General features: G+C 39.6%; 1 protein-coding gene across 13 annotated transcripts in view; it reads right to left on the bottom strand.

The window, feature by feature from the left end:
• LOC113516347 (intermembrane lipid transfer protein VPS13B) overlaps positions 1 to 23,479 on the bottom strand; it is a 124,474-nt gene that overhangs the window by 60,284 nt on the left and 40,711 nt on the right. For 12 of the 13 annotated variants that reach the window (XM_052896604.1, XM_052896608.1, XM_052896605.1 and 9 more), the window contains exons 36-57: positions 23,267 to 23,367; positions 22,364 to 22,537; positions 21,596 to 21,717; positions 20,677 to 20,827; positions 19,565 to 19,712; positions 18,274 to 18,399; positions 17,383 to 17,493; positions 16,291 to 16,444; positions 15,451 to 15,566; positions 14,871 to 14,958; positions 13,587 to 13,800; positions 12,684 to 12,864; positions 12,150 to 12,307; positions 11,334 to 11,472; positions 9,435 to 9,558; positions 8,161 to 8,270; positions 6,624 to 6,817; positions 5,457 to 5,603; positions 4,951 to 5,146; positions 3,849 to 4,051; positions 2,742 to 2,818; positions 1,033 to 1,184 (exon numbers count right to left, since the gene is read on the bottom strand). In XM_052896604.1, the coding sequence (XP_052752564.1) occupies positions 1,033 to 1,184; positions 2,742 to 2,818; positions 3,849 to 4,051; positions 4,951 to 5,146; positions 5,457 to 5,603; positions 6,624 to 6,817; positions 8,161 to 8,270; positions 9,435 to 9,558; positions 11,334 to 11,472; positions 12,150 to 12,307; positions 12,684 to 12,864; positions 13,587 to 13,800; positions 14,871 to 14,958; positions 15,451 to 15,566; positions 16,291 to 16,444; positions 17,383 to 17,493; positions 18,274 to 18,399; positions 19,565 to 19,712; positions 20,677 to 20,827; positions 21,596 to 21,717; positions 22,364 to 22,537; positions 23,267 to 23,367 (3,186 nt within the window). The remainder of the gene's footprint in view (positions 1 to 1,032; positions 1,185 to 2,741; positions 2,819 to 3,848; positions 4,052 to 4,950; positions 5,147 to 5,456; positions 5,604 to 6,623; positions 6,818 to 8,160; positions 8,271 to 9,434; positions 9,559 to 11,333; positions 11,473 to 12,149; positions 12,308 to 12,683; positions 12,865 to 13,586; positions 13,801 to 14,870; positions 14,959 to 15,450; positions 15,567 to 16,290; positions 16,445 to 17,382; positions 17,494 to 18,273; positions 18,400 to 19,564; positions 19,713 to 20,676; positions 20,828 to 21,595; positions 21,718 to 22,363; positions 22,538 to 23,266; positions 23,368 to 23,479) is intronic. The other variant, XM_052896611.1, reaches the window with a different exon arrangement.

The following is a 23,479-nucleotide window of genomic DNA, read 5'->3' as shown; positions in this document are numbered from 1 at the left end:
TCATGTCCTACAGCCTCAATGGTCGCGTACAACGCGGTTTCAGATATGTTTTCTCCCACAAACACTCAGGTTATGGAATGAGCTCCCTGCCGAAGTTTTCCCAAGAGACTACAGCATGGGGTTCTTCAAAAGGGAGGTAAAGAGGTTTCTTCAGGGTCGGCAACGCGCGCGTAATACCTCTGGTATCGCAGGCGTTCATAGGCTACGGTAACCGCTTACCATCAGGTGAGCCGTATGCTTGCTTGCCACCTCAGTGGTATAAAAAAAAATCATTTGGAACTTGTTCTTAAAATATTACATTAAAATAGTCTTCAAGTAAATAAAGACATTGCTCTATAAGCCAATTGTAATGTTTTTCATAAAATTTTTTTTCTCTATCAGATATGAGATGACTGTATTCTGTCCGTAATTTATTATTTTTTACATGTTTTAATTTTTATGTTTTTTATGTTTTGATTATTATATTTTATATGTACACTGTAATACAATTATACCTCTATGGGTTAAGTACTTGGCAATAAAGAACATATAATTATTTTTTTTTTCAAAAAATTCACATCTCCCCTCTTAAGGAGAGGAGATGGGAAACTAACCCCCGGCAAAAGCATTGGTCGGGGTTCAGGGCCCCAGGGAGAGAAACCGGCGTACAATGCGGGCAGAATCTAAGAGCACCGCTTTCTGTATCTTCGCCGAGAGTGAGCCGCCTCGGAATCCCAACCGTCTGAGATGTTGTTCCAGACTAGTTGGGAAAAGACCGTTCACCGACAAAACGATTGGAATGATTTCGGTGGACGCCACCTCCCACATTTCGATCACTTCGTGAGCCAGGTCGAGATATTTTCTCTTTTTCTCGGTTTCGGCTTTCACGAGGTTCTCATCATGCGGTATTGTGACATCTACCAAAAACACCCTCGGGAGTGCCCGATCCATTACCACGATATCAGGTTTATTATTATTATATATGTTATTGCCATGTAAAAACAATTCTTGTGTTTAATTTAATAGTGTTTAAATTACATTAGTATACTGTACCTTGTAGAGCACGTTCCGCCTGAGCATGTTGGCGAGCGTAAGCCGGCCGGATAGGTGCATGGTCCTCGTCGCGCCCGCGTCCTCCACGCGCACGTGCACGTGCACGCCGTCTTCCAAACGGACGCGCGTGCTACCGCCCATGAATGGGATGCCTTACACATATACACATACAGTTGTAGTGTTATACAATGCCACAGTGTGAAGAACAAGTAGTGGTAGTAGATTTTTTTTAATGGACAAAAATAGAACGCAATGCCATAAAGAACAAGTAGCGACAATAGTTTTTTTTTTTCAATGGACACAAATAGAATGGTTACCCGGCCTGCGTTATTGGTATACGGTGGCGGGGCACCAATGAAGAATGATAAGTGAGGATGAAGCAAGTCAGTTGCTTCATCGTGATGAAGTCATCAACCACGATTGTTTCAAGAGGGAATCGCATGAAGGATAACCTGTTAGGGTATATTGCTAGTAAACGGGTCTGTTACATCTCAATATCAACAATCCCTTTCCCCCGGTAACAGTAGTAGTACGTGTAGTACCAGAGGTAACAGTCAGACAGCGTCGCCCTCTGGTGTCAAGTTTGTAGACCACCTTTATTGTGCATGCGGCCCTCTGACGTGGATAACTGACGTTTGACTTGACTAACATCACTGACTTATGCAAAGTCAGTCAAATTCTTGAATGAGCACATGACAGTAACGTATTTTACTCTGTAGGTGGACCTATCAAATGTTTATTTATTTATCTATTCTTTATTGCACAATAAAATTTTGTACAAATGGCGAGCTTAATGCCATAAGTGATTTTTAAGTGATTTTCTATAGAAATGATTTACTTTTCTATATGAAACACTAGCGTACTGGCCCGGTTTCGCACGAATAGATATAGCCTAAGTTACTCTCTAATAATGTACCTTTCTGTAAATAAAAGAATTTTTAAATTCGGTTAAATAGTTTTGTGTTTATACATTATAAACAAATCTTTATTATTTATGATTTATTAGTATAAATGAATGGAAATATCAGTTTCGAAATATCAGTAGGGGTCGCCCTAGAGGGGCGTATATCGATCAAATATGACGTGCTTAGATCTATAGATTATATAGATAGAGCGTCGAGCCTCAAAAACGGGTCAACTTTTGTCAGCTAATTGTCAAATTAACTGACTCGTTTTTTTTATCAATATTCTATATAGCTAACTTACGCATAAAATGTATATTAACGTATTATCTTATAAATAAAATTAATGTTTATATATTAAAAAGATGCCAGAGGGAGACTTTGTACAAAAGTCGATTGCTTGGGTACCTCTGTCCTATTCGTGTTTCTACCGCAGCAGTTGTATTTGCATGGCTGTGTTTCGGTTTGAAGGGTGGGATATGATATGATAAATAAAATTTTTATCTTTTTCTTTGTGTGCCGCCAAATTTTGAAATCGTTAAATATGTGCCGCAACAAAAAAAAAAAAGGTTGCAAATCACTGATCTATATAATCTAAGATGACCGTTTACGAATTGATAACAGAATGTGAAGAAATCGAAAGAGGTCTGTTTTACTCAGAGCATGCGGCGTTCTATTGTCTCTGCCAACCTCTATGGAGGACAGGCGTAACATATAATATACATGTAGATTTAAAGAGTTTCCATTATACGTATATGAGTGTATTTAGGACTATTCTCACTGAATATTTATTATTATTGTACTCACTGTTGGACCAACGCCAGTCAGCTGTGGGCCCAGCGAGGGCAATGCGCAGCTTCTTAGCAGCCACAGGACTACGCCACCTGAAAATTAACACATCATATAATAATACTAAAATAATAATATAAATGGTAGGTTGTTTCCAACCGACTTCAAAAACAAGATGGTTCCTAATTCGATTGTATTTTTTTTTTAATGTTTCTTACCTCGTAACTTCGTCAGTTGTTAACCGATTTGGATCTTTTTTTAACACATAGATCGGTGTCATATAAAAGTTATCAAAATTAATTCAGTATTTTAGTTTTGTCATTTTTATTACATACATACATACATATCTGTCACTGTCTGCCTGTGCATATATACATATCTGCCTGTCTCACATGTTGAATGTCTCAAGCATCTGTGTTTCCTTTTTCGTTATTGTCATTATTTTGATACATACATACATATCTGTCACGCCTGTCTCCCATTAGGGTAGGCAGAAACAATGGAACGCCAAATGCTATTACTAACATTACTAATACATAAATTACTTAATTATTACTTAAATTACTAATTACTCAATTATTCGCCAATTTTTATTACTAAAATATAACAGACAATTAGGCAATTTAAAAATGTTTATATGTACCAAATTTTAAATAATCATCATCTATCAGTTATTAACTGTCCACTGCTGAACATAAGCCTTCCCCATAAAGGAGGTTTTGACAGTAGTTGCCACGCTTTGCAGGCGAGTTGGCAACCGCAGTTAGACTTTGGAGATGTTTTAAGGGGAAAACTATTGCCCATCCCTCGCCTTCCCTTAGTAGCCTCTTACGACACCCACGAAAAAGGGGTGGCCTATTCTATGCCGGGACCATAATTCCAAACTTTTGAATGTTGCTACAATAATTTTAAAACGTTCATTGTTAGAGCAATTTTTTTAAATTTATTTTTTATGTAACAAAAAAAAAACAGTAAACAACAGTCCACGGCCAAATGGTCGTATATGTACATAGAACATAACAGAATACTCGGAGATGTCTCAAACATTGATATTTCTGACAACTAAAACGTTACGTAGACAATTTTTTTTTTGGTGGTATCTGGGAGTCGTGAAAGACTATGTACCTGTACGCGAGCCTGGCTCCAGGCCCTAGCGGTACGACTTCATCAGTGCCCTCTTGTCCGATACGCAGTGCGGACGCGCAGCTGTTGTGCACCCAAAGCGATACGCGGCCCTCCAGCGCTTCAGCCGCCGCCGCCGCCGCCTCGCCCGCAGTACGCACCTTCACTTCCGGTTGTGGCTCATCTGTCGCAGGCTTCCCCGCACACTGTATGCGTTTTGGTATATAGATTCGATTAGTTAGCTATTAAGATGGTATTTACAAAGAAAAATTATTTGAATTTCTCCCCTCCCCCTCCTCGTCGGCAAAAACATAACTGCCAATTAAAAACACTTGATTAGATTTTATTAATGAGATTTGGTTATAATTGGAAGCTCAAATTTATGAGTTCTAATAAAAACATCCTCGCTCTGAACTTGTAAGAATACCCTTTATAAATAACGCAATAAGGCAACGCATGGGGGGTATCATGGGCGAAACAGCATGCTCTGTTATGTCCATGCTACTGCTCATGTCTATAGGCGACGGTTACCACTTTCCATCAAGTGGGCCGTCAGCTTGTATGCCATTCTAAGTTGTATATAAAAAAAAAAACACACAAAACATGTATATCTAATCGCTATTTAGCAACAAAATTGTACATTTTGTCTGTTCGTCTTGCTTTTACATAATTAAGTATTAATTTTGTTTGAGAACATATTTTTAGGGTCGTACCTAGATCCAAGGTAGGGCAAAATAACTTTTTGGTAGAGCAGAAACTATAAATGACTTCGGAAATGCGAATCTAATATTCTTAGGAGGGGGGGGGGGGAGGGATTGTTAGCAATGGAGTTTAGTAGCCCCATTGCTAGCAATATCCCCTATTAGGTCAACCTTCACGCGGTTCCCATTGGTAACAATCGTGAACAATTATTATTAAATTCATCACGATGGGCTAACTGACCTGCTTCATCCTGATCTGCTTCATCCTCACATATCATCCTTCACTGGTGCCCCGACAGTGTATACCGATAGTGTGGGTAGGGTTACCATTCCATTCATCAAAAAATTCTTAGGGCCTTTGTCAAGGCTAACAGCCTCTAATTAATTTCTATTACATTTTGTACCTTGTCTATGGCAGCCTTCCAGTCGGCCGCGAGCGATAGCAGCGTTCGCATACGCGGCACGTGCAGTAGAGCGTGCACGCACGCGGCTCTACAGCGCACTCGGGGGCCGCCCGTCCCCACCGACGCGGCCGCCCGCACGCGGAACTCTTCCACCAGCTTCTCCATCGTGCCCGTCCCGCTGTCCAGGATATTGCTCCTGGAAGGTTAAATATATAGATAGAGAACCAGCCTGTACAATTTTCTGACAAAATAATCAAATTTTGTTGAACGTATCAAAGAATCCATTGGCCACAGTGACCGTTTACCATCAGACGGACTGTATACTTGTTTCTCACCTTTAGTGGTATAAAATAACAAGACACTAATAACTGTAACTACTAGTCGGATTTGAAAAACTCTTTTTGTATTTGATAGCTCGTTTCTTGAGAACGGTTGCAGGCCGTTCAATATCACAATATGGCCACGAGCGAAGCCACGGTATATACAAGTATAATAAGCTGACTCACCCGAGCTTAGCGTCGAGCAGGAGCATTTTGCCAGCGGGCGAGTCGAGATGGGCGTGGCCGATCACATCGCGAGCACTCACGCGCAGCACGCGGTGCGACCGCATCAGCGGACGCGACACGTAGTAGCCTTCCAACGCCGTCGCTTGGCTGACGTGCAATTTACGACACGACCAAATTTAAATAAAAAATATCCTTTGTAATATTAGAAACAATGAATGGAGAATTTTGACTTGGAGAAAGATGGGATGGAGAATTTTGGTTTAACACGAGTTTTGGTCCTAAAAGAGATAAAATTCGTGTCAGTTGTAACTAAAAGTTTATTCAATCTTATTATCTGGTGGGAAAAGATCATTAGTAATAGAAACTGGCAACCCCACTGCAAGAAATGCATTGCTATTGGAGCTATATTTATAATCTATTTATTTATATATGATAGGGTATGTCTTAACATACTCATAACAACAGAATGAGGTAGAAAGGGATTGTTAAAAATGCGGGCTACCAGTTCCATTGCTAACCATATATCCTGTCAGGTCGACCTCCACGCGATTCCCCCTGAAAACCATCGTGCTAAATTCCAAATATATTCATCACGATGGGCTAACTGACCTGCTTTTTTATTATCCGCCTGTCATCTCTCACTGGTGTCCCGTCGGCGTATACCGTTAGCGCAGTCGGGGCTACCATTCCATTATCATCCATTAAAAAAAAAACATAAGAACGATACAACATCGTATCCTTCAAGAAAGGAGCATATTCCTTTTTAAAAGGCCGGTAACACAGCAATGTCTCTAGTGTTGCGGGTGCTCAAGAGCGGCGGTAGTCATTTACAAGCAGGTGAGCTGCATGCTCGTTTGCCCCCTGTGTTATAAAAAAAAACTAACTGTTATGCGAATTACCTCAAATGGGTTCTTTATTTTTTAAAAAAAAAAAGCAATTGTTTACACTCACGATATATTAAAATAAATTACTTAGGACAAAATAGTTTGTATGTCCTTAGGCAACCGTTCGCTTTGAATGCTCGAGACAGACAGACATAAAAATGTGGCCATTGTTCGTCAAGGGAAGCAGAAATGCTGACCACGGTGGGTTAGAGCGCCAACGCAGCACTAACCCGTACAGGGCTATGGTACAACAGAACGTACCTTAATAAAATGCGATCGTTACCTAGTGAGCGCGGGCAAGGAATTGTGCGCGTTCAGCTCGAACGCGACCATCCGCAGCGAGAGCTTGGCACGCGGCAGCAGACGCGGCGCGAAGTACGAGTCCACGCGGAGTACGCCCGACAGCTGCTCGGCGGTCACGCCGCCGGTGGGTACGGACGTGCGGCCCGCCTGCGACCCGGGCGGACTCTCGCACGCCTGTTGCGAACAAACGCGTCAACGGATAAAGGCAATTCCATAATGAGCGAACGTGCTCAAATAAAGGCAATTCCATAATGAGCGCACGTGCTTAGATAAAGGCAATTCCATAATGAGCGCGCATTTTTTATACAACTTAGAATGGCAAACAAGCTGACGGTCTACCTGATGGAAAGTGGTAACCGTCGCCTATAGACATGAGCAATACCATGGACGTAACAGAGTATACTGTTTCATCCATGATACCGCCCATGAGTTGCCATTCCTGAGGACTCAGGTATTATTCCTCTGTACCCTGTAAATTCACTGTCATATCCCACCCTTCAAACCGAAACACAGCCATGCAAACACAACTGCTTCACGGTTGAAACACGAATAGGACAGAGGTAGCCAAGCAAACGACTTTTGTACAAAGTCTCCCTCTGGAGAAAGTTCAGTGCAAGTAGATCTACATTATAACCTATATCCAACCACCAGCGACACGTCATCGGACGACGGGTCTGCTAGAACGGCAAAGGCGTGAATTTACAGGGTACAGAGGAATAACATCTGAGTCCTCAGGAATGGCAACGCATGGGGGGTATCATGGGCGAAACAGTATACTCTGTTATGTTCATGGTACTGTTCATGTTTATAGGCGACGGTTACCACTTTCCATCAGGTGGGCCGTCAGCTTGTCTGCCATTCTAAGTTGTATAAAAAAAAAGGCATCATAGTCAACAGTGGGCAGACAACTGAAAAACTAATTAATTATTACTATCACTACATAGTATAAAACAAAGTCGCTGTCGCCGTCTGTCCGTCCCTATGTACGCTTAAATCTTTAAAACTACGCAACGGATTTCGAAGCGGGTTTTTTTAATAGATAGAGTGATTCAAGAGGAAGGCTTATATATATAACTAGCGGCCCGTCCCGGCGTCGCACGGGTGGACATTTTTACATTTTAAAAAGTGGCCATTAAGGCTGCACACGCGACGGAAGCTTACAAATGGAGTAACTTCTCCCGTTTTCCCAACATTTCCCTTCACTGCTCTGCTCCTATTGATCGTAGCGTGATGAAAAGTATACTATGTAACCTGCCCAGGAGTTTGAAGAATAATTGTACCAAGTATCGTTAAAATCCGTCGAGTAGTTTTTGTTTCTATAACGAACATACATACAGACAGACGAAAATTTTACTGATTGCATTTTTGGCATCAGTATCGATCACTAATCACCCCCTGATAGTTATTTTGGAAATATATTTCATGTACAGAATTGACCTCTCTACAGATTTATTATAAGTATAGAAGATATTGCGAAGCTGGGGCTGGCTGCTTGTAAACAATAAATAAATACAAACCAAAGGATCGGTTCTGGGCAAGAACTTGATCAGGTTGAACTCGAATGGTACAGTCTTGTCTAACGCCTCGGAGTAAGTGCGCACTCGCCACATTACGGCAAACACGGCATCTGAAACAAACTGTGATTGTAAAACAGCCCGCCGATGTCCAAGCAGTATTTCCGAACCGATACGACAACATAACCTTCAAGAAAAGAGCATACTCCTTTTTAAAAGGCCGGCAGCACACCTGCAATGCCGTTGGTGTTGTTTAGTGGATGATCATGGGCGGCGGTAGTCACTTACCATCAGGTGAGCTGCATGCTCGTTTGCCCCCTGTATTGTAAAAAATTCTTCTTTTCATTTAAGAGTTTCCTCTTGTCGGTGCAACTAATTCATGCATCGTCCTCCAGCCAGCTCTATCCCAGGCCATATCCTTGACCTCCCTATACGACATGACACCTACTGTTTCCTTTATCTGTCCCATGTAGTTATTCCTCGGACTTCCTCTTCCTCTTTTGCCCTCTATTTTTCCTTCTACTATGCTCTTTAAAAAATCGTCATGTCGTATGCGGGGCCACCTTGCCACGCATTTTGCCTCTTCTATTCTCTATTGTTTTAATTAATAATAGTATAAATAAAAAAAGCTGGTCAAGTGCAAGTCGAACTCGAGTAACGTGGGTTCCGTACAAACTAGTAGGCATGTAAAAAGTACATATTAAAATGAGAGCAGTTAGGCAAAAAAATATACAGCTACATTCACAAAAAAAAAAATGTTTTTCGTGAAATTATCCCATATTTATTGTATTTCAGATTTTTTCTTTTATTTGTGCTACATGACATTGCTTCTTGCCAAATTTCATGATTCTAGATCAACTTACACTTTAGTTATAAAAATATGACAGAGGTAAACAAATGTACAAAGGCGAGCTTAACTCTGATCAGAGTTTTCTTCCAGCAACACCCAAAGTGGAAAGGAGCATCAATGTCAGCGGATACAGCAGTGTACAATTTTTTAAACAGCCAAAATTAAATTAATTACATTATAATTTATTATTATTATTATTTATTTATTTATTTATTTAGGTCGATTCGTACAAATGTATGACTGTAACTACTAATCAACTGTCAGTTTATGTCATATTGGATTTGCTAGTTGTGTACGAATCGACTTTTCATCCTCACCCACCTGTCATCTCGCACTGGCGCCCCGCCAGCGTATACCAATAGCGCAGGCGGGTTTACCATTCCATTATCACCCATTAAAAAAAATATTGATAATATTGTGCACCCACCAGGTGGCGTGACGTACAGCTTCAACTCCCTAGGCTCGTGGACGGGCAGCTCGAAGTACGTGTGTGGCTGCCAGCAGCCCAGGGTCTGGCTGTACAGTTCCAGCACGCACTCTGTCTCCTTGTCCTACGCACATAGTACATACACAATGGTAAACAAATATATTTTGTAACTAGCGATCCAAACCGGCTTCTCACGAGTATATACAGACAGAATTTTCGAAAATTAATACATATCACAAACAATAAAAAAAAAAAATTCAGCGACTGTTTTTTTATACGTGATTCTTAAGATTGATATAACTTTTTTATCTATGAACTGATTGATTGAAATAAAACAAACACTAAACGTTAAGTGCAGCAAACTGCGACGTATTAGTGAAAACCGCATTCAACTCGGTTAAGACGTTTCTGAGAGTAGCGTGCATAAATGTACAGACAAACAGACAAAATTTCTAAAGATCATTGTTTTGGTTTCTTTTGCGTTCATAAAGCCTCCCTCTATAATAGTTTTTCTTATATATCTTCCATGTACTGACAGCAACCAGTTACGATTTTATTGTATGTATTGATTTTATAATTACACTCTGCAAAAAAAAGCAACTTTAATTCCAACAGATGCACGCAAACATGCATGAGTGCACACATACGCACTCTCAACACACACACATACATTAATAAATAACGACATCAATCATACACACTCGATTAAAAATATTTAAATTTAGAATACAGAATTCTTAATTTAAACATTTACTATCACTGTCGATTGTAAAGTCTTGTACAAAATTGACAACCTAATAGTGTAACATGGGGGGAAAGGGATTGTTAGTAATAGAGACTAAGAATCCCATTGCTAACAATATACCAAACTAGGTCGACCTCCACGCGGTTCTCCGTGGAAACTACACTCCTCGCAAAAATTAAGGGAACATAAAATTTTTTGAAATTTTTGGGTGATTTTCAACAGGCTGTATTTCAGTGAAAAATAATCGTACAGGAAATTTAAAAAAAGGGTTTTGAAGCTTGAAAACTCTAGTTTTCAGATTTTTGGGTGAAAAAATTTTTTGAGCTCCGGTTTCTATGCAATTCTTAAACAAAGCTGAAAATAATTTTTTTCTAAATTTTCTAGGTTTTGTTTTTCACTCTATGGGCATGGAAAAATTTTTTCGAGCTACTCCATTGTATAGGTCTCTTAGCGTGTTTATTCAGCTTCAAAAACCGCTTTGGATGGCTCAATTACGACCATTTGTCTCCGAGATATCGAACTTTGAATGCAAAAGCATCCTTTTCCATTCAACTGCTAATACCTCTGGAACTACTGGTCGCACAGCAAGCGGGCGCCGCGTTTCTTTATCTGCATAAAATTTTCTTGATTTTTTTCGATTTTTTTTTGATATTGAATTTTTAAAAAACAAAAAATTGAGTAAAAAGTGAAAAACAAATGAAATAATTTCATTATAGACATATCATAGAAAAATCTGAAAACTAGAGTTTTCAAGCTTCAAAACCCTTTTTTTAAATTTCCTGTACGATTATTTTTCACTGAAATACAGCCTGTTGAAAATCACCCAAAAATTTCAATAATTTTTATGTTCCCTTAATTTTTGCGAGGAGTGTATCATGGTTAATTACTTGTGAATTCGTCATGATGGGCTGACTGGCCTGTTTTCATTCTCATCTATCGCCCTTCACTGGTGCACCGCCAGCGTATCCCGTTAGTGCAGACGAGGTTACCATACCATTATCACCCATCAAAAAAAAAAAATAGTGTAACATAAACACAAAAATAGTCGTTTAAGAATAATGTACTGGAAATCGTTTAGTACACTTCGAGAATACTTATAATTTTTTTTTCTTTTGTTAATAGTATTCTATAGTATAGTACAGTATAGGACCTACCTGTCCAGGTATGGGGAAGGCAACGATCCGCGTCACAGTCCTGGGATGCGGGTAGCGCCACGACACCGCGTTTCCGTGTACCGTCACCTGATACGCCATCGGCAGCTGTCCGCCGCTCACAATCTTGAATGCACCACTCCTAAACAACCATATATGGCATACAATCTCCATAGAAATGTCTATATAAAAATGCTACGAGAAAAACGAGTCAACTTTTAAATACAATTTTGCGTGATAATTTTTTTTTTTTTATACAACTTAGAATGGCAAACAAGCTGTGTTCTATATAATTACGCACGCAATGTATCTTGACGTATCTATATTTAATTATTTAATAAATAAAATGAGTTTCTGCGCATTAAAATGGTGCAGTCAAAATAAAAATATAGAAGTTATAAAGGAATCGCTCATAGGGAGACTTTGTACAAAAGTCGATTACTTGGGTACCTCTGTCCCATTCGTGTTTCAACCGTGAAGCAGTTGTGTTTGCATAGCTGTGTTTCGGTTTGAAGGGTGGGATATGGCGTGAATTTACTGGGTACAGAGGAATAACACCTGAGTCCTCACGGATGGCAACGCATTGGGCTACATTATCGTGGGCTAAACAGTATACTCTGTTATGTCCACGGTACTGCTCACGTCTATAGGCGACGGTTACCACTTTCCATCAGGTGGGCCGTCAGCTTGCTTGCCATTCTAAGTTGTATATAAAAAAAAAACAGAGCGGATTTTTTACACTTAACTCACTCGTCACCGCTGGGGAGACTCTGAGATAAATACATCACGTTCTCATACATCGATAACAGGCATAATTACCTCAGATCATCCTTGTAGTAGTGATCACCAGCCTCGATGTCCACGGAGGCGACTGAGGAGGTGCGGGGAACTAAGCTCGGCACGGACGGCTGCGATATCGGACCGTCCTCGTGGACGTGACATGTGTCCTCGCTGTCTGAAGAGGTCGGCGGTGGACGCTAGCAAATCACAATGTCTGCTTATTAATCATAATAATACACACCTACATAAACTATTAATTAATATAGTCGAGGGATGGGCAGCAACGTCCCTCTTAAAACATCAAGAGCCTAACTGTAGTTGCCAATCCACCTGTCAAAAGTGGCAACTACTGAAAAACCCTCCAATGTTATATTTATTTATTTATTCTTTATTGACCACATTCCAAAAAAATGGTACAAAAGGCGGAATTATACTATATAGCATTCTCTCCCAGAATTTTAATTATATGGTAAAAAAAAAATCAAAATTGTTGTTATATGTCCTGTATTCACCAGTGGTCAGTTAAAGATTGATATGATAATGACGATGACTTATCTATTACATACAACTCACCACCTTCTCCCCGAATAGGTCGTCGACCGTCTGTTGTATATTACTGAGCACTGTGAGGTCCGCCGGTCGTAAGTCCAGAGTGATTCGATCGAAGTCCACGTTCAGTCGGATTGTCGGCTCGCAGGCCGCGTGGCCGCCCTCAGCACGACGCCACGCCTCCCACGTCGCTTGAAGCTCAGCTCTATTTATTCAGTGATAAGTAAAATTTTCGTAAACAATATATATTATATAATACCCATCTTGTGGGAGGCATATGTGCAACAGTGGACAGTAAAGGACTGGTATGGAATTGACTGGAATGGACTGGACTGGAATGGAATACAATGGAATGGACTGGAATGGAATGGAATGGAATGGAATAGAATACAATACAATAAAATAGAATAGAATAGAATGGAATGGAACAGAATAGAATAGAATGGAATAGGAATAGAATAGGAATAGAATAGGTAAAGATGAAGTAAAATATTCATATTTATTGCTCTGGCAAGCTCCGAGGCGTTTATTTTATAACACAGAGGTGTAATACTATACTCATTCGAAATAATACCGCGTGACAGTAGATACGGGCGTCACAGAGCGGACGCATCAGTCGTAGTTACATAAGACATGTAATGTAATGTAAATTGGACTCTGTTTTCCGCACTGAGTCTCTCATTTGGGCCGTTGCGCGTATGAGTCGTGGCTAGTACAGCCACACACACAGGCCTCACGAAGAGACCTTATCGTTCCGATGATTTTTAAACGTTGATGGGCCACAGCTTCAAATTCCAGGATCTCACGTGATCCTGGAATTTGAAGCTGTGGCCCATCAACGTTTAAAAATCATCGTAGTCGTTTCTTCAGCATCGAAACAGCCTCAACATAGAGGGTTAATTAGACACTACGTAAGACAGCACTTGCCCGATGATGAGAGGGTGAAGTAGCACGTGGCGGCGGTCGCTGGGCGGGCCAGCAGCCACGACCAGCGCGGTGATCAAAGCACGCGCGTGAGCTCGCTCGGGTCGGCTGCCGGCCGCGGCCTGCGCACACGCCGCGTCCCAGCCCACGGTGCCCTCTGACCCGCACACTAGCACCTGGCTCGTATGCACCGTCACACTCTCCAGCGAGTTTTGTACTGCAAGGCAAATATGTTACCTATAGTAAGACAGTCTAGTCCCATTCGTATTTCTACCGTGAAGCAGTTGTGTTTGCATGGCTGTGTTTCGGTTTGAGGGGTGGGATATGGCGTGAATTTACTGGGTACGGAAGAATAATATCTGAGTCCTCAGGAATGGCAATGCATGGGGGTATCATGGGCGAAACAGTATACTCTGTTATGTCCATGGTACTGCTCATGTCTATAGGCGACGGTTACCACTTTCCATCAGGTGGGCCGTCAGCTTGTTTGCCATTCTAAGTTGCATAAAAAAAGGCTACTAATGACCAAAAGTAGTACGAATTAAAAATCGATAAATCGAATGAATGTTTCGATTTGTTACTAATTTGATTTAGAGAACAAGTTTTTAAGAGAAACTTCGGCCATAAAAAAGATTATTAATCCAACATTCTAATAACAAAGCATTTTAATTAATACGCTAGCGACTTTAAGACTTCTACACACATCTCTATCTGTAGATACTTAGTAACAGCCGAATAATTTTATTATATTTGCTCTTTTTAAAAATTGCACATAATCTTGCAAGTGGTATTTTTTGTCATACAGTAATGTTATTTAATTATATTTTATTTTTATATTAAATATATTTATACTTTCACATTTTCCTATAAAATATTGAATATTCAAGTCAGTACAAAAAAAAATGCATCAATACGATTCGTAGAATAAATAAATCAAATCAAATCTTTGTTGTGGATCCTAAGTTAGTTAAAAAATAGGACATTTATCTCACGATTATATGCCGATAAAGTAAGTTAAGGACTTCACTGTCATATAATATTATTACAAAGGAAATAAATAAATTATCACAACATTAAATTAAATTAAAAATATATTAATTTTGTTGAATTAAAATAAATCAGTTTATTTAAACAAATCTCACGTCCAAAGTGATACGTTAAGCAAGAAGTCTATAACTGTCATGGAGGATTTTTCATGTTACCAATTTCCTTATTAATATTATATATACATACGTATACGAATATGACATAAAATTAAAATACATTTAAAATATGATAGTGGTATACCCATAAAACGTCGGAACTTGTACAAGAATGGTAGTTTGACCACGGGCGTCTGAAACTCCTGTACAGGACTCATTACTCTGCCCTCAATCTATAACAAAATATATCAAATTGACATCAGTTAATAATAATAATTAAAATTGTTAAATGGCATTTAATTATTAGAAAGATATTTTTTAATTTTATATCTATACAAGCTTCTACCCACAACCTCGTTCACGTGACTGTAATATGTTACTAACCGGGTTAAAATTAATTAATCTAGGTCCTTCTTCAATCCATGCAATGTCAAGTTAAGGCACCAAGAAGTAAACAAACAAACTTACTTTAATATTTATAACACTGGCAAGGATTAATATTGATTTTCACATTTGTAAAATTGTCTTTACATAATATTGGCCATTTTTTAATCAATATTGATCTTTTAAAAACAATACATAAGACAATCGTTCCATTGTGTCTACATAAGCATCGGTAATAACTTTCACCATGTGCAAAATAAATCAATTCCAGATGTATGATAGATAAATAAGAGAATAAAAAAGAAAAAAGAGAAACAGTGTCCATCTACGATGCAACTCACCAGTGCATGGATGCCTTTAATACGACGCAGCCTGTCTTCTGAGACTTCGATCTGTACTGGGCGTTCGACATCGATTCGGACAGTCCCGCGCCCGCTGCCGCTCGATGTGTATCCACCTGAATAACCAATCGATCGTATTAGTAGATCAATCTACCAATTTCAGCCGATCAATTAATTTAGGAAAATCAGTCACCAGATGGAGACTTTGTTTGTTTATAAAGTCATTTGTAGAAGTATCACCTGGATACTAGGATTGTATGTGAAACTAAGCAGGCGTGTACTTTCATGACTGTTTCGATTTGAAAGGCGAGGAGGACATGCACGCACGCACGCACGCACGCACGCACGCACGCACGTACGCACGCACGCACTCGTAACATACCCACAGAAAAAATACAGATGAATTGTTGAGCTACATTTTTTGGTTTTTTTTTCTATCGCAATCAACATTGTCTGTTAATATACAATATATAATATACTGTAACAACTCATTCCCATCAGCTGTTAACTGTCCACTGCTGAACATAGGCCTCCCCGATAATTGGAGTTTTGCCGGTAGTTGCCATACTTGGCAAGGGGGTTGGCAATCGGAGTTAGGGTTTGATGTTTTTAAGAGAGATGCTGCTATCTATCCCTCGGCTATTAAGTTCCCTTGATCGCCTCTTACTACACCCACAGGAAGGTCCATTCTATGCAGAAATGACATGGCAAGACAACCCATTAACATCCTAGAAATGCTCATGAGTCTCTGCATAGGGGAAGGAATATTGTCATGCTATAGCCAAGTCAATAACAAAACAATTACTATAGAATACATAATAGCCATATGTAGATACAAACCAACGGTGGGTACAACAATTTTCATGGTGGCCAAGGCGGGCGGTATATCGGTGACGGGGTCGGGCACGCCGCGGGCCGTCGACACGAGGGCCGCGTGCCACTGACCCTCCACTTGACCCACGCCGAGACCGAGCCACGCGTTGAACAGTGATACCTGGTAAAGACAATATTATTATTTGTCAATTTTGACAACCCTACTGGTGTGAGTAAGATAATTACTAGAACTTATTTTTTTACACAATTTAGAATGGCAAACAAGCTGACGATCCACCTGATGGAAAGTAATCACCGTTACCTATAGACATGAGCAGTACCATGGATATAACAGAGTATACCGTTTCGCCCATGATACCCCCCATGCGTTGCCATTCCTGAGGACTCAGGTGTTATTCCTCTGTACCCAGTAAATTCACGCCATATCCCACCCTTCAAACCGAAACACAACCATACAAACAGCTGCTTCACGGTTGAAACACGAATGGGACAGAAGTACCCAAACAATCGACTTTTGTACAAAGTCTCCCTCTGGTGACTCTCACTGGTGAAATGTATAGTAACCGATTCAATTAGTAATATATGCAGTCATATCTAATTCAAAGTGGTCTCGTTTGGAAACTCAATTCAAAAAAGTTAATTCCTAGTGAATTTATAAAGATGTTTCAAGTCTCTGCAAAAGACTGCACTCTTACTAAGTGCGCCAGAGGGAGACTTTGTACAAAAGTCGTTTGCTTGGGCACCTCTATCCCATTCGTGTTTCTACCGTGAAGCAGTTGTGTTTGCATGGCCGTGTTTCGGTTTAAAGGGTGGGATATGGCAGTGAATTTACAGGGTACAGAGGAATAACACCTGAGTGTTTGGGAATGGCAACGCATCGAGAGTATCTTGGGCGAAACAGTATACGCTGTTATGTCCGTGGTACCGCTCATGTCTATAGGCGACGGTTACCACTTTCCATCAGGTGGGCCGTCAGCTTTTTTGCCATTCTAAGTTGCATAAAAAAAATATCGCAGTTATATCATAGTCAACTGAATTGGACATAGTCGATTATTGTCTTTAATCTCCTATGATATTAGCACTTTATGGACAATTTACCTGAAGACTCTTCTGGTTTTTCCTCCTCCAGTAATAAAGGTTCGGCTGGTACAACGTCATGTGGAGCAGCGGCAGGTTGCCCTCGTGCTTCCTCACGTGGGACATCAGGGCCTGACCACATTCACATACAATTTAAATACATAAACAAATGCTGCTAGGATTTCCTGTTCGGAGCCTGTTAGTTAGTTCAAAAGAAAGTAATTAAACGTATTATCATCTACGTACCACCCATTACTGTTCACTGTTAAACATAAGCCTCCCCCTATTGGGGGGTTTTGCCAGTAGTTGCCACGATTGGTAGACAGGTTGGCAAGCTCAGTCATGCTTTTGATGATGTTTTAAGGGGATCGCTGATGCCCATTGCTTGACTATTTAATAATTCCCAAACTTTTTACACAACAGAACATCCAACAAATACCTTTTATTTTATTAGAAATATTTTAAAAGTTTAGCACTTTATAGTTAGTTTCCTTTAACTTTTTAATGTGAAGAATGAAATTGTTTCACTGTATAAATAATTTCGCGGAACATTGATGATTATTTTAAGCAACCCACTTTAAGAATTGTTGGATCATTAAGCCCCCTTAGTCGCCACTTACGACACCTACGGGGAAGATAGGGCCTGTTCTATGCCGAAACAACACAGCAATAGTTGGGTCAATTATTCTTTTGAAGCATTTTTAGTTTGTTTTGATAATGAAAAAAGAAAATGTATATTTCTTTAAAAAGTATCAAAACTAAAAATTTGTTAAAATAACCATAATATATAATAAAAATAATAAATGAATTAATAATAAAAATAATAAATGAATTAATAATAAAAATAATAAATAAATTAATAATAAAAATAATAAACTTTTTTAAATAAAGTGTCTATTATATGATACTAACCGCCCCCTCGAGCTTGGTCTTCCCAATGTCCGCGTTCCTGATCGTCTCCGTGAGGCTCCTGCTGCACTGAGAGCCTGCGAGCCTGTCGTCGTTAGCCGCCGTCTCCTTACTCTCTTCAACCACGGTCTAATACAATATAAATATTCTTTATTGCATTAAAACGTACAGTTATAATAATTAGAAACAATGTTAGCAAAGGTGAAGTTAACTCTCTGGAGATCTAAAGAGATGTCTTCCAGTCAACCTAACATAGTGGCGTAGGAAGTAGTGATTAGGCAATAGTAGTGCAAAATTGAAATCAATCGTTGTGATGAACAATCGTGATCATCATATCAGCCTTTAAATGTCCACTGTTGGACATAAACCTTTTATTGGGGGATTTTTGTCAGCACTTTCCACGCTTGGCAAGCGGATTGGCAACCGCAGTTAGGTTTTAAGAGGGATACTGCTGCCTAAACCTCGCTCTCACATATTTGTCACATATTTAAGCTTTAAAATATTCAATAACCGAGTAAAAATTTTTTCTACCAGCCATTTTTTTAGTTTCTTTTTAAATATATTCAAGTGTAGTGTTTTTATTTCGTCCGTTAATTTATTATAAATGCTTATTGTCATACAGTAGGCATTTCTGCTATACAAAGTTGTAGTTTTATAAGGTAGTACTAAGTTTTGATGATTTCTTGTGTTAAAATTACTGAGATCACTTTTTAAATAAATGTAAATGTGTTTTCGCGAATATGCATACTTCGTATATATATTTACATGGGACAGTAAGTATATTTAGACATGACCTGTATTTAGATACGGTGACTAAAATATATAGATAACTACATGCTATGTATTTTTAATGGGTGATAATGGAATGGTAACCCCAACCGCGTTATCGGTATACACCGGCGGAGCACCAGTGAAGGATGATAGGTGAGGATGAAGTAAGTCAGTTAGCCCATCGTGACGAATTCAACAAGAATTGTTCACGGTGGTTTCCAGGTGGAATCACGTGGAGGTCGACCTAATAAGGCATATTGCTAGCAATGGGGCTGTAAAACTCCATTGCTAACAATCCCTTTCCCATCTATTATTGCTATGTATTATCCACCCCAAGTAGTCATTATAATTGAATCCACAGTAATATAGTTTACCATGGTATGTCTTATACTTAAAGCCTAAAAGTTTTTAGTGTCAAACAGAAGCAAACTCATCGTGAGTTTATATATATATATATATATATATATATATATATATATATATATATATATACCTAAATAGGAATAAAAAAAACTACACTCACCTGCACGACAGGCTCTGTAGGCGCGGTGGACGGTAGCGTTGGCGGTCTCAGCGCTACCACTTCGGGGCTGCCGTCGTCAACAGTGTACAGCGACACCTCGATCATTCCCATCGTAACAAACACTTCCAAGAATTCAGACGCGTCAGCCCTGCGCGAGGTACTTGGATTAATATTTTTGGAATGGTTAAGACATAGATAATTTTCACTTAGTTATTTACAAAGTCTGTTTGTTTAAATCAAATCTTACATCATCATATCTGAAGATAAGTCTCTCTTTTTTGGGGGGTTTTGCCAATAGATGGCACGCTCGGCAGGCGAATAGCAAACGCAGTTAGGTTTTGATGTTTTAAGAGGGACGCTGTTGGTCATCCGTCGCCCATTAGGTTCCCTTAAACGCCTTTTACAACACCCACGGGAAAGGATGACTTATCCTATACCGGGAGCTACACAGGGAATGCAAATCTTGCATGCTAAATGAAACATTTTAGTAAAATTTTGTTAACATTTTTCTTACATCCTTAATTCTGAAGATAATACAATATGTAATATTGTACTATCCTCAGAACACACATATATATATATATATATATATATATATATATATATATATATATATATATATATATATATATATATATATCGCCGAATAACAGATATTTTAAATTAACGGTTATTTCAGTGCAATTAATATAAAAGGTATTCAAGGTATCCTAACTAAAATTTCAGAGCCAGTCTTTAAGATTTGGGTTTTTTTTACTGGGTGAAAATGGTATGGTAACCCCGCCTGCGCTAACGGCGGAGCTATGCTGGCGGAGCACCAGTGAAGGGTGATAGATGAGAATGAAAACAGGTCAGTTAGCCCATCATGATGAATTCATCAGGAATTAACCATGACAGTTTCCAGAGAGAACCGCGAGGAGGTCGACCTAGTTGGGTATATTGCTAGCAATGGGATTCTCAGTCTCCATTACTAACAATCCCTTTCCCCCCTAAGATTTGGGTTGAGCACCAGATCCCTATGCCGGCCAGTCTCAAAAAGTCCTGATGATCGGCAACCTCCAGTGGAGAAGACACGACAAGAAGAAGAAGAAAAAGAATGTTAATTAACTTACATTTGTTCCGCAAAAGCGACAGAGACGGACTTCTTGGTGAGGAGCGGCGTGTCCTCGGTATGGCGGCTCGATTTGTACGTAGAGTTTGAAGTTTCTACACCAGAGTCCGCTTGTACACTCTGGCCCATGTCACTAGCGCTCTTTGACGTTTCTAGTATTATATTGTTCCATATTTAATGTTACAATTTAAAAAATTATTCATTCGGGTCGGAGAAAAATAATGTACGTGACCTTTGGAAATTATTCCCATCCCCCCTACCATCCCTCCCATCACCCTGTCCATTAAAATATATAATAAACTGTGACAACCCATTCCCATCAGCCGTTAACTGTCTACTTATGAACATAGGCCTTCCTTATAAGGGATGTTTTGCCAGTAGTTGCCACGCTTTGTTTGCGGGTTGGCAACTGCAGTTAGGTTTAGGTGATGTCTTAAAAGGGACGCTGCTGCCCATCCCTCGACCTCTCTTAGTCATTTCTTACGACATCCACGGGAAAAGAGGTGGCCCATTCTATACCGGGATCATACAGCTAACTAAACTATTATTAGCACATCAAATAACACTGCTTGGTTTCTTCAAAAGGGGGGGGGGGGGTAAAGAGGTTTGTTCAGGGTCGGCAACGCGCGCGTAATACCTCTGGTATTGCAGGCGTTCATAGGCTACGGTAACCGCTTACCATCAGGTGAGCCGTATGCTTGATTGCCACCTCAGTGGTATAAAACAAAGAGATGAATTTTCGTCTCTGCAGTCAATCGTCACAGCTTGCATGACGGTGTTTCCATTTTATGGAATATCATAGTTAAATTACAGAGTACGGTGGTTTGAAACCATAGTTTGTTTGCCATTGTAAATTGCATAAAAATGTAAACAGTGATTAAAAATATATACTATTTGTGGGTGTTTAAATTGGAAAGTACCTTCGATGAGTGTGGAATCCGACAGTAAAGTGGGCGAGTCACCCGTCGTGTCGCGGCTCATGAGCAGCGTCGCGTACGGACACACTCCTGGCTTCTCGTCCTCCAATGTTGAGCCCGTATCCCTGAGAGATAATTTTAAAACAAATAATGAAAATGTATATATTATTCTCTTATTGTGATTATTTCTTGTAATTATTTATATTTATAATAAGTTTACTATTGTAATCTTTTGGAGGGAACAATAAAGAGTATCTATCTATCTATTATACATCCATATATATATATATATCTATCTATACAATTACTAAAAAAACTTATTCGAATTATTTATAGGCATTATAAGTATTTTCTATTATTCTCAATATATTTGGCATCAGTATCGATCACTAATCACCCGCTGATAGTTATTTTGGAAATATATTTCACGTACAGAATTGACCTCTCTACAGATTTATTATAAGTATAGATTACTGGTACTGCATTCGAGTATTCTGACACTTCAAAAATGCAATTAGTAAAATTTTTGTCTATCTGTCTGTCTGTATGTTCGTTATAGAAACAAAAACTACTCGACGGATTTTAACGAAACTTGTTACAATTATTCTTCACACTCCTGGGCAGGTTATAGTATACTTTTCATCACGCTACGATCAATAGGAGAAGAGCAGTGAAGGGAAATGTGTCTGTTACATCAAATCGCAGGCAACAGCTAGTAATAAATAAATAAATATCGCTTAATATGAGATGGAGAAGGCCACAGCTACGTACGTGGCGTGGCTGACGGCCCCGTGGATGTCGGCGAGCACGGCACGCAGCAGCCGCAGCTGGGCGGCGCTGAGCTCGACAGCGCAGTCGGACAGCAGGCTGAGGTCGACGGCGGGCCCGCAGCGCAGCACACCGCCAGCGTACAGCGCCGGCGCCACCACGCACCCCATGTCCACGCTGCAGTACCAAGTCACCACACGTTATATGGTATACACATACATACAGCATGCAGTGTCACAACGATATACCAGTCAACTAAGATGACGTTTGTCTGATTCCAATTGGTCACTTACACCGGGGATTCCCAACCTTTTTTGGTTAGGAATCATTTTTATATTATTCTTTTTTTTTATACAACTTGATTCACGATCAAATATAAACAAATCGAATATCTGAGATTTTTCACTTAATGCTATTTGTGATATTGTATGAAGTGAAATAACAGGTGCAACGCTTGATGTTGCATTTCATATGAAATTTCACATGCATACTGTGAAATGTGCAATGCCTATTTCGAAATATAGCAACTAATGTTGTTTGGGGGAAAAGGGATTGTTAGTATTGGAGACTGAGAATCCCACTGCTAGCAATATTCCCAGCCAGGTCAATATCCTCGCGGTTCCCCCTGGAAACTATCGTGGTTAATTCCTGATGAATTCATCATGATGGGCTAACTGGCCTGTTTTCATTCTCATCTATCACCTTTCACTGTTGGTCCGCCAGCGTATCCCGTTAGCGCAGGCGGGGTTGCCATACCATTTTCAATCCATTAAAAAAAAACTAATGTTATTTATATATATGTCAAATAAACAAAAAACTTTTACGATTATTTATAACTATACTATGATTATTTAGAAAACTATGAGGTTAATTATAAATCAATAATATTATTGAAAGTGTACAAACGCGTGCAACATGGGCGTGATGACGGGAGAGACAACTGGTTGACTCCACTTGAGCGCTGGGTTCTCGCCGCCAGTGCCCTTCATTATCTCCGACTCGCTCGCCTGCAATCCACACAGTTTTGTTAGATTTTTATGTTTTAAAAGATATATTTACTCTTCTCTATCCAAAAGTTGCCTGGAAGAGATCGCTCTTAGTGACAAGGCCGCCCGTTGT

Source organism: Galleria mellonella, unplaced genomic scaffold (genome assembly GCF_026898425.1).
Source record: "Galleria mellonella isolate WM207_F2 unplaced genomic scaffold, CSIRO_AGI_GalMel_v1 utg33, whole genome shotgun sequence".
NCBI classification, from domain to species: Eukaryota; Metazoa; Arthropoda; class Insecta; order Lepidoptera; family Pyralidae; genus Galleria; species Galleria mellonella.
This window is presented reverse-complemented; position numbering and strand designations above follow the sequence as displayed.